Below are 15,948 nucleotides of genomic sequence, written 5' to 3' on the forward strand. Positions count from 1 at the left end.
ACTTCAGGTGCCTTTTTTCATGATAAGTCAGTCTCTATAGTTATAATTTGGTCTCAGTCTATAGTGGTCTATATTATTATTATTATTGTCTTCAAAGCAGTTTGAGATGTGTAATGGAAATTCTTTCAGTATTCCGAGATGAGTCCTAATGAACGATGAAATCAAGATCCCAAACAGATGAAATGTCTTTGTCGTATTTTATTCTTGCAAGAAGAGGCACTGGTTATACAGAGGCGCACTCTTCTGCAGACTTTGTGTGACTCTGTATAACCAGTGCCTCTTCTTGCAAGAATAAAATACGACAAAGACATTTCATCTGTTTGGGATCTTGATTTCATCGTTCATTAGGACTCATCTCGGAATACTGAAAGAATTTCCATTACAGATGGTACCAGAGTATACAATCAGACCCTAGTTTTAGTTCAAGCCATATTTATTGATATTCATAAACATTGACTACCTGGTTCTAGATTACCAGCTCCTCCGGGTAATGTCTAGATCAGTTCAGGGTCGCAGTGCATGTGTGAAAGGGGCTAATGCAACCTCTTGTAGTTGTTAAATTCAGTGGCTGTCATGTCTCAGTGCTGCAGCTGCTGTCTAGTTGGACATGTGGGTTGATCTTACCTTCAGAGGCACTTGGGATTTGTAGGTTTCTGGTACTTCCCAGGTCAGCAGGACAGAGGTTTTCATCACAGCCTTCACACCAAAGTTCTTGGTGAACACTGAGGGAAGGTCTAGATGATTATTAGGTGGTTAATTTAATTGTGAATATGACTGAGATGATTCAGTTGAAGAGTTGGTGCACAAAAGCAAGAATATGAAGGCATTTGTTGACTAAAATGAGAGAACAAGTTGTACACGATGCACTAATATTTAACAAAATGAGACCACAGTCAGTATTATTTGGACACAATATTGTCTCAATGTAGTGATTATATTGTTTTCTGTCATTACTAATCAATATTTTTTTAATATCAATAAAGGATCAAATGATTATGTGTTATATGAAAGGCTGAGCCGAATGCTTCGAAGCCTTGACGCTTCGACCGTTACCATGGTTATCAACGTCCAAATCAGTAATCAAATTAACTTTTTTTTGTTTCGTTTATATATATATATATATATATATATATATATATAAAATAAAAATAAACACAAATAAAAATAAAATTCACAGGGAGAAAAAAACAAAACATGCTTGACTTTGTGTGGTACTTCTGACTCAACGGGAACGAGACAAAGGGATCTATGCTACCGGCGCGCAACGGGATGCTCCGCGCGTAAACACACAACAGCGGCGTGGGTTTTTACTCCGACACAACCTGCCACGAGAGAAAACAACTTTTTTTAGCAGCTGTAGATCTGACTGAGATCTGTTTCTCTTCTGACTGACAGAGTGAAGGCTGAGAGGCGGCTGATACTCGTAAAGAGAAAGAGATTCTCCTTAAGCACTTTATTTTCCTCTCTCTTTTCCTCTCTCTCTCTGTGTGTGTGTGTGTGTGTGTGTGCGTGTGTGTGTGTGTGTGTGTGTGTGTGTGTGTAAGCGTGCATATGCACGCATTATGTGTGAAGGAGATGATACAGTTGGCCTAAAGTGGGCCGACTTGTACCTTTTTACCTTTGTACCAATTTCTGTAATGTATATAGTGTAAGATAGTGATTACTACACTATACATTGTGTCCACTTATGGGTATTGCAACGTATGTGTCTGTAGTGCATAGATATATATTAGTATTAATCGCAAAGTAATTGCCCATTTTTTATCTGTTCAAAATGTACCTTAAAGGGAGATTTGTCAAGTATTTGACATATCGACATGGGAGTGTCAAATATGCTGCTTTATGCAAATGTATGTATATATTTATTATTGGAAATCAATTAACAACACAAAACAATGACAGATATTGTCCAGAAACCCTCACAGGTACTGCATTTAGCATAAAACAATATGCTGAAATCATAACATGGCAAACTGCAGGCAAACAGACAACAACAGCTGTCAGTGTGTCAGTGTGCTGACTTGACTATGACTTGCCCCAAACTGCATGTGATTATCATAAAGTGGGCATGTCTGTAAAGGGGAGACTCGTGGGTATCCATAGAACCCATTTACACTCACATATCTTGAGGTTAGAGGGCATGGCATGGCTGATACCAATGGAGTCATTAGGTTTTCTAGTTGTCATATGATGCCAGTATCTATCTACAACCTAAAAATAACAAGTTGCATTAATGCCTTAAGGAAACGTTAACGCATTATTATCTTGATAACTTTGACAGCCCTCATATATATTGATATCTATGTGCGTCTCTCTCTGTATTCCTCCTACTAATAAAGCACTTGTGGTCTCTATAATTTAAAAAAACGTGTTGGTCACACCCATGTGCGTCTGCGTCTGGAGATTTTGTTTGACTTTTCATTTTTGCCCTATTTCAGGAAAATAGAGCCCTAAATGTCCAAATCATGGAGCAATGTATGGAGTGCTGGGGTCAGATGAAGCAACAGTAAGCCGTCTACAAGCACAATGCAGCACTGATACGTAGCCTGTGGTTCTCACCTGGCATGGAGGTGGACATGGTCCGACTCTGAATGCTGGGACTGATGGGTCCTCCCCCCTTGCTGGTGAAGGCTTGGACTCTGATGTCGTAGGTTGTGTCTGGCTGCAAACCTTGTACGGTCATCTGTGTTTCTGTGGTACTGTTGGTGTTGTTGTTCTGGCTATTGATATCTCGATACACCACCACGTACTTGATCATCTTCCCGTTCCTCTCTGCCAGAGGAGGGGGCTCCCAGGCCAGCTTAGTGGAGCTGGCAGTCAGGCCGACCACACTCAGATTCTGGGGATAGCTGCTGGGAATGTCCTCAGGGGTGCTGATCTCCTTCACATATTCCTCCCCGTTGCCTGCTCGGTTTTTGCCGCACAGTTTGAAGATGTAGGTGGCTCCCTTGTGGAGGCCAGTGACTGTGAAATGATCATCTGCCTTTCTGAAGTCTTTGATGGTGAAAGCTTCCTCCTCGGCTCTCTTGTACTGCAGCTGGTATCCCACATGCTCCCCAACCATCTCCTTAGGAGGCTGCCACTGGATCAGCGCAGTGTTCCCTATGGTGGTGCTGATCATCATAGTGGGCTTGCCAGGCACTGGAAGACATATATCCCATATCGTGACTACTTTTGAAACTCCTAAATTCAATTCATGAAACACAAAACTCTTAAAGGTCCAGTGTGTAGCATTTAGGGGGATCAATTGACAGAAATGGAATATAATATTAGTAAGTATGTTTTCTTAAGTCCTGTTACAGCTGTGAGATTTTGGTCTTGGCAAAAACACAAAGGAAAAATGGTAAATTTCATTAACTTCAAAATGTGGCGGATGCAACACACAGCACACACCTGCTCCTGTGGTGGTGACCACCTTGGCCTTACTGCGAGCTCCATCGCCCTTGGTGGTATACGCAGCTACAGTCACAGAGTAGGATGTCTCTGGGAGCAGACCTGTTACAATGGCCTCCTGTTTGGTAGAGGGACACAGAGATGAAGAAGAAAGAGGGAGGGAGGGAGAGACACATAGAGGAATGGGGACGGAGGGGAAGAGAAAGGAAAAGACAGAGAGAAAAGGGCAACAGCATTCAGGTTGAGACATTGGCCTCAGTTGAATTGGTGTGCTGTCAGCCAGTTTACTGTACAAAGCACTCAGGCACATTAGACAAGTCAAGCGCACACAACATGAATTTCCAACACTCCATTTGAACTGTTCTTTGAGGAAAAAGTCAAGTGAGGGTCATGAATGTAAACCTGGAGTGCATTTAGATGAAGTTCACGGTTCCTGGTCCTTGACGGTACTGTTAGACGGAGTGTAAGCTGTAGCAGGGAGTGGGTCTGTAAACTGTGAAGAATTATTACCTCATGGCTAATCATTTTACCATTTGTCAAACAAGTTTGACTAACTGGAGGTACATTTACAACCGTTCCATGTCCCCTTACTGTTAGTTGGTAGGTACAATGGTATTTGTCATCACCTCATTGGTTTCAAAACATCTTGCCAAAGAACTGCAGTTGGAAATTAGCCAGCTGGCTAACTGGCACGTTTACAGAAATGATGATTAATGTGTGTTGTCCTTAGAAATAAATGCCAATTAATCTGAAACAGATGGTTTTGTGAATGTAGAATATGTACAGAGTTGATTAAGAGTCACAGCATAGCCTTTTTTTCTGCACTCATGGCTTAAGTACAACGCTACAATGTCGTGAAAGCAGAAACAGACTCAGTCTCAGCTGACTGCCTGAACTAGGCCCCAGGCCTAGCTTTATTATAATGTTGCACGTGTATCTAATGTAAGGGATAATGACCGACAAGGTGTCCATTATCAGGAATTAATGGACGACATGGGCATTATCCCACTTATACCATGGTCACTTGCCAAAGAAAAAAACATAGACCATTAATTTACATTTTCATTAGGGTGACCATATCTCAAACCCCCAAACCGGGACACTTAAGTGTACCGCACATTCATGCATGCGCGTCCACGTGCACACAGGCACGTGCTAATATGCACGCACCATAGGCGTTTCCATCAGGATGGATAACTTGGCGCACCTTGAGCACGGGGTGGGATCAGAAAGAAGGCATTATTATAGGGCGGGGGGGGGGGCATTAGAGGCTGTGACAATCAGGACTCATCACATTTACTACTTTCCCCCCCTTTAATCACAGGACCATCCCCCTCATGACGCACTGACAGTTTGAGACCTGTAGAGTGTAGAGAGTTTCCCTCAGAGGGAACGTATTGTTGTCTGGGACTACGTACATTATTTTTCAACTTGTTTCGTCTCAGGCTGTTATAATAAAAATGTGGAGTTCAGACATTTTGTCCAGGATGGAGACACCGTCCGGATGAAAGACGGAACGGCCGGTCCTGAGGGAGTTATAAGAGAAGGGAAATGCCTGTTGATGCTCAGAAGGAACTGTGTAGAATAATTAATCAAAACGACAAGTTTGATGTGCACATAAGCACGGAGGGTTCTGTGGTTCAAAACTGCACATAATGTAACCAGCGGATATCTGTTGTGTCCGTGCATAATTGTGGCTTGACCGCGATCAACATCCCTCTCTATAGAGACTGCAGCGGTGTGCTGTGCTGGCTCTCTGTATACTTATCTCATGTACACAAATTAATTAATGAGTGCAACATGATAAACGTCTATGTAAGTATAATATTGTTATTTTTATTTTAGTGAAAGCCGGGACAATTTGTTAGTGACTGTTGAAAACCGGGACATTTGAGTGTTTTACAGATATGTGTCGGGACTCGGGACACGTCAGCTTGAAACCGGGAAGTCTGGTCACCGTAATTTTCATGCATTTTGCAACCAAAGGTTTTTCACAATCCATTCGCTCCATTTCCCTGGTAACACCTGAGGGTTTGCTAATACCTGGAACAATCATTACCATCCCATAAGGTTCATATGCAATAGTAACTTTGTTCACTACTCCAGTAAATAGAACTAATCTCAGCTACGACTTGGCAACGGGAGATATTTCTAGTCCTCTCAGCTCATAGAACCCTTTAGCTCAGCTATGAGCCAGAAAGCTAACGTCATGCTAGCAAGATCAAAGTCAATCAGACTGCATACGGTTGAAAAACAGTAAATATAATTTGACCTTATGTTTAACAACAAGACTAGCTAGCTGTCCAGCCATGTCACTGTCCCCAAAATCAATATCAAGAGTTCCAGGAACAAATGAGAGAGCACGTGTCGGCTGCAGTCTGACGTAGCGAGTTGAACAGTGAACGGGATGTGAGATGATCTCTGATGTCATACAACGTATCAGGAAGTTCAGAGGAGCAGTGAACGGACTTCTTGCAGTTTGTGTGTTCCAGTCTCCACCTTGTGGTGTTCAGAGGATGAGGCGCTGAAGGACTAATGTTACACTCAGTGTCCAGGATAAAATATTCAGATTGTTTTCACTGGAGCTACTTAGTAGGTGTCAAGAATTAATGGACACCCTGCAGCCAATCAGAATCGAGTAACCTATTCACCCAGACCATGGCATAAAAACTAGTAATTTCATGCTACTCTTTTCCACACAAATATGCACCGTATGACAACATACAAAAACGGCAATAACAAGAGAGACTTGATATGTCCCCTCAAGAAAAATTCTGCCCACACACATCACGGAGCACACGTTCATACATGCTGCTTCACTGCTCAAACACGCAGTGTTAATACAGCAACATGTACATTCTGTCAGCTGCTGGGAGTCCATTAAAAGGCTTGGGAAAGGCCCACTCCTCTCAGATGGCTGAGGATTCCTTTCTAGTGCCGCCCATGAGTGATGAGTGGAGAGGGGTTGCAGAGATGAAGCAGCTTGTGATGAGAGAAAAATGGCAGCAGGATGGTGGCGGAGGTGTGGGTGTGTGCAGGGGGGGATGATAGTTCCAGCAGAGAACACCCAGCGGGTTCTGTTTCCCCCATCAGACCGGCGCCTCGGCCCACAGCCTAGGGCTTGCTGTGCCATCCATGGAGATGACAGTGCAAATTAGCAAAGGCCCTGCCAAAGCTACCAGGGGTTCCAGCAACAACCAAAGCTCTAATTATTATTTCATGCCTGGCAATTTTCTATCTATCACAGGATGTTTAAAAGGTCCTTCTGCTCATTTAAAAGCAGACATGTACAGAGCAGAATTCAGCTGGGGCCTAAAGAGTTAAGACCTAGCCCTCCTTCCTGTCTTCTCTGCAGGGCTAAGAAGGTGAAAGATAAGAGAGAAATGTGACTCATGTGAAGCTATGACGTCCTCTAAACCCTCATTATTTTAATCTGCTGGTATTCCTTTTCACTTTTGCTGCCAGAGACTTTCTTGCATTTGGAAAGAGAAGAAGAAAGGAATCAAATTGGTCTTTCATCTGTCTTTTTTGCACAGCAAGCCGGAGTCTGCGGGGATGGATTCCCAAGGACCGAACAGATGAAACATTTTACATTACGGAGGGAGAATGTCTGGTTTAACAGGAGCGAATCAATCGGCAGTGACTTCCTGTGTGTCAAACATCTCGTCCTTTTCAACCATTATCGCCAACTGGTGGTGTGGGGGGAGGGGGAGAGGGGGAGGGGGGGGGGGGGGGGGTTGAATGGGGTTTTCCACTAATGTTACAACTCCACTACAAAAGCTCATTAGCTACACTGTGCTGATCTATCTGCACTGAGACTAACACTAAAGGAGGGACAATTCTGACTGACTGATTCAGACCAACATAGTCGGTATGTTAAATTTACCGTTTCATTTAATTTTATATTTTACATTGCAGACAGGGAACTCTGGCTAATATTTTGAAGTTCTGCAAACTAATTTACCCTGACTTTAGGTTTGCATACAGCTGGACCTTTGATCAAGTTAAGTAAATAATAGTAAAAGTAATAAATAAAAAAATTATGCTCAATAACGCTCCAAACTTACGCTAAATTTTGTCGAGGAAAAACTGGCATGGCCATTTTTAAAGGGGTCCCTTGACCTCTGACCTCCAGATGTGTGAATGTAAATGGGTTCTATGGGTACCCACAAGTCTCCCCTTTACAGACATGCACACTTTATGATAATCTCATGCAGTTTGGGGCAAGTCATAGTCAAGTCAGCACACTGACACACTGACAGCTGTTGTTGCCTGTTGGACATGTTATGATTTGAGCATATTGTTTTATGCTAAATGCAGTACCTGTGAGGGTTTCTCGACAATATTTGTCATTGTTTCGTGTTGTTAATTGATTTCCAGTAATAAATATATAGATACTTTTGTATAAAGCAGCATATTTGCCCACTCCTATGTTGATAAAAGTATTAAATACTTGACGAATCTCCCATTAAGGTTAATTTTGAACAGCTAAAAAATGTGCGATTAATCGTGATTAAAGCTGGAGTAGGCGAGATTGGAGCAAATATGATTTTAATTAAAAAAAAGTTATTTTTATAAAATGGTGACTATATCCTGACAGTAGTGCATGAAACAGGTAACCTCAAAAAAATCATGTTCATCTGTGTCCTCCGGTGCTCCTAACGGCATCTGCAAGATTTCCCAGACCTGAGGAAAACAACCAATCAGAGCTGATCTGAGGTCTGCTGTCCAGCTGCCGTCTATGAGAGCCGGCTGTCAATCACTCGCGAACTCCGACCAAACGGTCAAACTAGGCAGCGCTGATCAAATATGAATCGATATTATGTTACGTTAATGCCTATTTCTCTCCTCAAATGTTGTCAGAATCATCTTGTAGTGGGGGCGAAAATTTGCGCGTCCACCCAGGTGTCATGTTTACATCACTGCCGATTGGAGCTTGAGCTGATAAATACCTGTAACTACTGCATAGTCATTTGTCATGGGAATGAATGAAAATTGTAACCTTTCCCACTGAAGACAAAAGCCAGATGTTAGCGGGTGTTAGTGGGTTTTTTGTCCAGTGGAAAAGGAGCTACAGAGAAAAGCATTTCTCACCCTCCCTTTCAGTGGTATCTAGCCATGTAGACAGCACTGGATTTATTATCCCAGGTTCTTAAATATCTGTCTCTGATCTGTCTCCATTCCAATGCATTCAGCCATCCATTATCATTATCCACTTATCCTGAGCAGGGTTGAGATAGGGTGGTGGCGGGTCTGGAGCCTGGCCCAGTGCACATGGGATGAGAGAACAGAGATTCACACTTATGGGTAAAGGTTTAGGCTTTAAGTAGTTTTACACTTAATATGTTTTAATTTGACTTGTTTTAGGCCAACAAATTAAATAAATTAATACATAAATAAATAAAGGAGCTTCAAGGTTTCATTATCCATTCTGGACCAATGAACATGTTTATAATAGTACTACAGTATTTTAGTAAGAGTTTAGTTAATTGTGTGGTGTTTATTAGCAGTTGTTCCTTGATGTAACTGCTTCATTTAAATAAAATTTGCAGAAAATATAAAGGAACAGCTAAATGAATAAATAAAATAGGAAAAATGCAAATAATTAAAACATTTTAGAGACTTTGTTTTTGGGTGGTAGGGTTGTTGGGGGACTTCATGAACTGGAAAGAGATGATGCTATTGAATTGTATTCATGTTTTTCGATTGTGATTTAAAATAATCCATCACAGACCTCTTTGCCGTGACAATAGCTGTGTTTCCATCCAATTGTCATACAAATTTTAAGCGAACTTTGAAATGCTGCAAAAAGAAATGCGAATTAGGCTCATTTTGATCAACTGGTTTGGAGCAAATAAAGCTGGCTACAACAGGTCAGAAGTTGGCGCTATCGGCTACGCTTTACACATGGCTGTAATCGGCCAGTAAACAGAGTAGAAGCAGTAGAGGTTGCGAACCGGAAACTAAACAAGGCAGCTTGACCATCTAACCTCCATCTATGAGAGAAAAATGGAAAGAAGGTCTCCAGGAATGTGTTTTAAGTGGGCAAGTTTCAACTGTTCTTTCATGTCAGCTCGTATTGGCCATGTTTCATGTTGTCCGGAGACAAAGACGAGCATTCACACATTATGGGAATATCCAAGAAGACGGCGACAACGGAAACAAGCGGTCAGTCATCATTAAATGTTCGCTACGTCAGAGTTTATTTGGCCATAATCCATTTAGCTCATCAACTCTTTTTCAACAAAGACAAAAAACACCTCCAGTGAGCGTAAAAACTTTCCATACAGCTTTTCTGAGATCCTTCAAATGTGCAGTAGGCAGTTCTAAAAAGTTTTTTTGTAGTAGGAACCTCTTTCCATTCAGAAAGAACAAGAACTGAAGATATACCTGTACTATTGATGTTTGGAATGTGTCACTCGCAGCAGTCAGCGTCGTTATCAGATTTCCACACTCCCTTGTTCCCCCCAGTGCGATTTTGTCAAATTTCAGATCATCTAGTTCTAGTACTTTTAAGGAATATCCCTGTTTATTTTCCATTAAATCCAATTTATAATTAGCTACTTGCTAGCAAGCTGTTAACTCATTCAAATTATGTAACGTGAAAGGCAATATCAAAGCTGTAAAAAATAAATGATTTGCTTTTTTTTTTAGCTTCAAGAGACGACGTGGATCCAAGTACTCTGCCCACAGTCAGTCACAATAAGTCACCAAAAGAGCCGTAGTGTGGACGAGCAATGATACTGAGGCTGCAATTTAATAGGTTCATGATGCTGTGATTTGAAGGGATAACAAATTTCTTTTTTTTAGATTTCCCCCTTGTCCCATAATGTATTCTGGAACAGGGTATAACAGCAAATGTTATATCACTATACCACTAAAAGTGTGAGAGAAAATATGTTTATTTTTCTAACAAACAGACCCTTATAATCTGAAAATGATGGCAGGCAGAATGTTTCTGGCATCATTGGGCAAAGACTCCATAATAACCTTTCAGCATATTGTAATTCAAGTGTTCTGAGAGATAACTAGACTTCTGCTGCTCCTCATGGCTCTGTTTTCAGGTTTTAAATCATTTAGCCCGTGACGGGAGACTTTGACCAACCACAGGTCATTTTAGGCCAAATTAGTGTCGTTAAAACAAATTTGCGTTAACGTTTTAACTTTGACAGCCCTAGTCCAAAGCGAGATGAGCGACCACAGGATCTTCAAAGTGACGGTCGGTTGTCCACAGACAGTGTGCTGTAGAGTTTGCAACCCAGTCCCATGTCCTCCAAATAAAACGTCAAAATAAGTTACTTGTCAATGCCCTTGAGGACATCACATACAACAGTTTTCTGATCTGTCGCCACTGTCTGGCGTAACTTTAGCGAGTGATCAACAAACAGTGTGTGAGTTTGTGCTACATTAGCAGCTCTAGCATTGCCGGTGGCTTCGTGCTTGCCATGATGGGAGGCTTTGACCAATCACAGGTCATTTCAGAGAGAGAGCGTTCCTATTGGCTGTTCATTCAACGGAGGCAGCTGTCAGTCACTCTTAAACTGTCAAACTTATTAAATTATAAAGTTTGTTCCGGCTGGTGGGCGCTGGGCATGTTCTTTTTCAGATTACCTGTCTCATGCTCTACTGTCAGGATATAGAGACCGTTTATAAAAATAACCTTTTTTAAATCATATTTTCTCCAATCTCACCTACTGCTGTCTTAGAGGGACATTTGGTCCCAGGATCAGCAGAGACAGGAAGCAAAATAGAACAATAAAGTGTTTTTCTTCCTCTGAAAAAACTGCTTGAAGTCAGAGACTTGGACAGATGGCTTGGCTGATAGAATTGCCTCCTCTGCTCAAACTGACTGGAATGTATACAACAGTGATCATATGTCCAACTGAGTTTAAAGGCTTCGGAGGCTGTCTATCTATTTCTCACGAATGCTGTTGGGTGATATTAGAAGTGTGGGTCTGCTCAAAATGGACCAACACAAGCTGCTTTAAAGGTACATCACCATCAGTGGGCATGCTACTAACTATTCTTGCATCCAGAGCTACCTGTGGTCTACACAGCATGGCTATAACACCAGGACTGTGTGCAATCATGTTAAGTGTCTCTGATATATAATGAAGCCAGTAGCTCCTTTTTTCTACTGGTACCATACGGAGGAACTACCTTCCAGTCTGTCAGTCTGGCGGTCATTGATGAAGATTTACTTGAGTCATCAACTAGAAAGGTCTCTTGATATCTTGCTGTTGTATTAAAGCATATTGATTTTGACATTTATGGTGGGTTAGTAAAGACTTTACATTTTTGACAACACATTCTCACTCCCAACTCGTCAAATACCGCCGCTCGGTCAGTGCCCCTCGGCATCGGAGACCGACGCCCGGGGTACCCCTCTTGCTTTACTTTTGGACGGACCAGGGACGGGGTGTCAATGATGCTCATTACATGCATAGTGTCCTTTCAAAATAAACCTCCGTTTTCACAGGAAGTTAGGTTTAGGCAACACAACCAGTTAGTTAGGGTTAGGAAATGGTCATGGTTGACTTTAACATCACTGACTAGAGACTCAAGTGACACACGGGACTCATGATACCGATGAGTCATGTGACTTAAGACTGACGTGACAAAATAATTCAACAATACTTTTAGTTTCACACGGGACATGAATGGCGGTCTTCTGGTTGAGAGTCTTGTGTTTGTTTGGCATCATTGGGCAAAAATTCCATAATAACTTTTCATCATATTGTAATTCAAGTGTTCTGAGAGAAAACTAGACTTCTGCTCCTCCTCATGGCTCTGTTTTCAGACTTACAACAGAATATTGATTCATATTTGATCAGCGCTGCCTAGATTGACCGTTTGGTTGGAGTTTGCGAGTGATTGACAGCCGGCTCTCATAGACAGCAGATGGACAGCAGACCTCAGATCAGCTCTTACTGCTTGTTTTCCTCCGGTCTGTTAAATCTTGCAGATGCCGTTAGGAGCACCGGAGGACACTGGCACATGATTTTTTTCCAGGTTACCTGTTCCATGTACTACTGTCACGATATAGCGTTTTATTGAAATATCTTTTTTTAATCATATTTGCTCCAATCTCGCCTACTTCAGCTTTAATGAGCATTCTCAATAAAATGATGCAGCCTACATTTTGATTGGATCTCAATTAGCAAATGAAACCTAAATTGCATCAGTATAAACTAACTCCCCAACAATATCTATTAAAATGCAAAAATACAACAATAACAAACATGTAATTGGTGACTCAAGTAATCACTCAGTAATAACCTTGCACCATAGATAAGCACGAACCACACAATCAAAAGCTGTATGCACTGCTAGTCTCTGTGGATTTCTGTTGCAGAATAAACCAACAGGAGCTGGACTCCACTAGAATCAATAAGCAGTCTCAGCCTTTATTGGATGGAAGGTACCAGAAAACAAACTTCTGCTTTCCACAGACTCCACCTTGATAAAGTAATGTGATCACAGGGCTTCAAGTGGAGCGAGAGAGGAGGCAGCAGGAGACACTGAACGAGAGGCCCTACACTTGTTTGACAATTACTGCTGCAGAGTCTGGGATAATCTCTGTGTGTACACATGTGTGTTCTGTAATAACATGGCAGATATACACATATTCATCTCTGAGCCCAGACAAACACAGTGAAACAGTAAAACCACAACCCCAACTTTACTTCCAGAATAAAATCACACTAGAATTAGCGCCTCGTGTTTGTATGCCTCCATGTATGTCCAAAATGTCATCACTTCATCATTTTATCCTGTTAGACATTTGTGTGAAATTGTCATAATTATCATATGAATTCTTGAATTATGGCCAAAGATGTGTTTTGTGAGGTCAGTGACCTTTGACCATCAAATTCTAATCAGTTCATCCTTGAGTACGAGTGGAAGTTTGAGCCAAATTTGAAGAAATTGCCTCCAGGCGTTCCTGAGATATCGCAATCACGAGAATGGTCCAGACAGATGGACGTACGGATGGACGGACAAACTGAAAACATAATGCCTCAGGCCATAGCTGTTGCTGGCACGGAAGCATAAAGAGCATTTACAGTTGCAACTCCTCAGAGACTGGGAGGCTGTGATCTCAACACACCCACAAACGCACGCACCCACACACACACGCACACACACACACACACACACACACACACACACACACACACACACACACACACACACACGCACTGTAATCTACTGTCGCAGTTGTCATCCTGGTCTTCAGCAGCGAATGTTGGGCCATGAATTCTAAAGTCTTATGTCACTGCCTGTGTTCATATTAAAGCCCAATGAATGACACCATGACACCAGTCACCTTATTGTTGTAGTCTGAGTAACGTGATGTCATATCCGTTCCGTATCTGTCAACCAAAACAAACCACAGAAAGTAGAAAACGTTGGAGGGTCCGTGTGGATATGACCTGCACCCTCCCATGTTAAATCCAGTGTGGTAAACACTACACATCCAGTAAAGGATGGAAACACTTTGGGTTTCACATTGACAGTAAGAGCAGAGCTAGACATCATGGCTAAAGCTGCATGCTAACTCTGTCATGGACAGGAAACGTTATCTCCGTGGTCAAATGTCATACATGCTGAAGATATTTTTCAAAGTACATGCCCTTAGAAGATTAAACTTTTTCCCAATGTCTAGTGTAAAAAAAAAGTTAATAAAAATCGCAATAAATCGTAATATTGAATCACAATACTTGTAGAATCGCAATACTTAAAAATTGCAATGCATATTGAATCGGCACCCAAGTATCGTGATAGCATCGAATGGGGAGATAGGTGTATCGTCCCAGCCCTAAAGGCTACTAGAAAACTACACACTTCTTTGGAAGCTCAGTGGCAGACTGACTACAGTGCGACTTCACTCTTTTATTATAAATTTGCATCCTGTTCTTCTTGCATCTGTGTTTTTCAACTATGTTGTAATAAAGGATAATTCCGGAGTATTATAACTTGGATCTTAGTTTGGACTACTTATGATAAGACTGTACACACCAAATTGAATTGCTGAGATCTGAGTCCAAGAAGAAACCGGAGCAGTCAGACGACCAGAGAGCTTGTAAATAAACTCAACAGTTTATCCAGATTATGAAAACTATTAGATTATAAAGTCTAACTGAAAGTCAACATCCAAAATGTTGCTAATAATCCCTCAGTGCACGGGAAAACTGTCAAAGTTGAAACTGGAATAGGGTCTGTAAACTGTGATGATGTCATAATTTTATATTCCAGTTTAATTAAATCTTTTTTCTTTTCCAATTAAGTTGAACGAACCCAGGGGTTTGTTTCCAACCTGTCTTCTGACTGCTTGTGTTTCTGTATGGGGCACATGATTAATGGGGATAGCCGAGCACGCAGTAGAGCGAGCCTCTCCACTTGCACTGATGACCTTCTTACAGTGTGAGTAATGCAACCCTATCACTTGACAAGAACAAGACAATTTAGTGAACAATGAATTACATTCAATAACAGTGTTTTTTTCAAGTCTAATGCCAAGTCTGAAGCAAAGTTAGCTTAATTAGAAAGGCTACCAAGTGTGATGTTATATAGGGTTACCATATTTTCAAACCCCCAAACCAGGACCCTTAAGTGTACCGCACGTTCATGCACGCACCAATATGCACGCACCAATATGCACGCACGCATGCACGTTTCCATCAGGATGGCTAACCTGGCGCACCTGTGGCGCATTTGAGCATAGAGTGGGATCAGAAAGAAGGCATTATTATAGGGGGGGGGGCATTAGAGGCTGTGACAATCATGACTCATCATATTCACTACTTTCTCCCCCTTTAATCACAGGGCTATCCCCGTCATGAGTCATGACACACTGACAGTGTGGGAGTCCTGTAGAAAGTTTCCCTCAGAGGAAACTTATTGTTCTCCGGGACTATGGAAATTATTTTTCAACTTTAGTTTTGAACCGGAACAATGTATCACATCATGTTGCTCGCTACAGCCTCAGGCTGTTATAATTAAATTGCTGAGCTCAGACGACATTTTGTCAGGATGGAGACACCGTCCGGATGAAAGACGGAATGGCAATCCTGAGAGAGTTATAAGAGGAGGGAAATGCCTGTTGATGCTCAGAAGGAATTGTGTAGAAAAAATAATCAATATGACACGTTTGATGTGCACATAAGCACAGAGGGTTCTGTGGTTCAAAACTGCACTTAATGTAACCAGCGGATATCTGTTGTGTCCGCGCGTAATTGTGGCTTTGGTTTGGCTGTCGTCATCTTGTTTTTTTGCAACCAGGACTGACGCGAGAGGGCGGAGCTACATACAACCGAACGCTGAACAAGACATGTTTAGCGGATCAGAATGTTACAATTAACTTTCATGAAGTGAAACCACACTGTGAAAGGGTGAAAGTTCTAAGACGAAAACACAAACAACTCCCAGACCGGACAACGCCGTGGTAGCGACCTGTCAATCACAAGGAAGCCCCGCCCTAAAGCATCCCCTGCTTTATGGTCTATTTGACTCTAAATGGGACCATAATTTACTAAATGAACATCATGCTGTATT

At 41.8% G+C, this 15,948-nt stretch overlaps 1 protein-coding gene across 17 annotated transcripts in view; it reads right to left on the minus strand.

Annotated features, from left to right (window-relative positions):
• ptprfa (protein tyrosine phosphatase receptor type Fa) overlaps positions 1-15,948 on the minus strand; it is a 452,868-nt gene that overhangs the window by 97,546 nt on the left and 339,374 nt on the right. For 9 of the 17 annotated variants that reach the window (XM_074636843.1, XM_074636846.1, XM_074636839.1 and 6 more), the window contains 3 exons: positions 3,394-3,511; positions 2,560-3,141; positions 625-734 (listed from right to left, as the gene is read on the minus strand). In XM_074636843.1, the coding sequence (XP_074492944.1) occupies positions 625-734; positions 2,560-3,141; positions 3,394-3,511 (810 nt within the window). The remainder of the gene's footprint in view (positions 1-624; positions 735-2,559; positions 3,142-3,393; positions 3,512-15,948) is intronic. The other 8 variants (XM_074636845.1, XM_074636842.1, XM_074636850.1 and 5 more) reach the window with 1 other exon arrangement.

This window comes from Sebastes fasciatus, chromosome 5 (genome assembly GCF_043250625.1).
Source record: "Sebastes fasciatus isolate fSebFas1 chromosome 5, fSebFas1.pri, whole genome shotgun sequence".
Lineage (NCBI taxonomy): Eukaryota > Metazoa > Chordata > Actinopteri > Perciformes > Sebastidae > Sebastes > Sebastes fasciatus.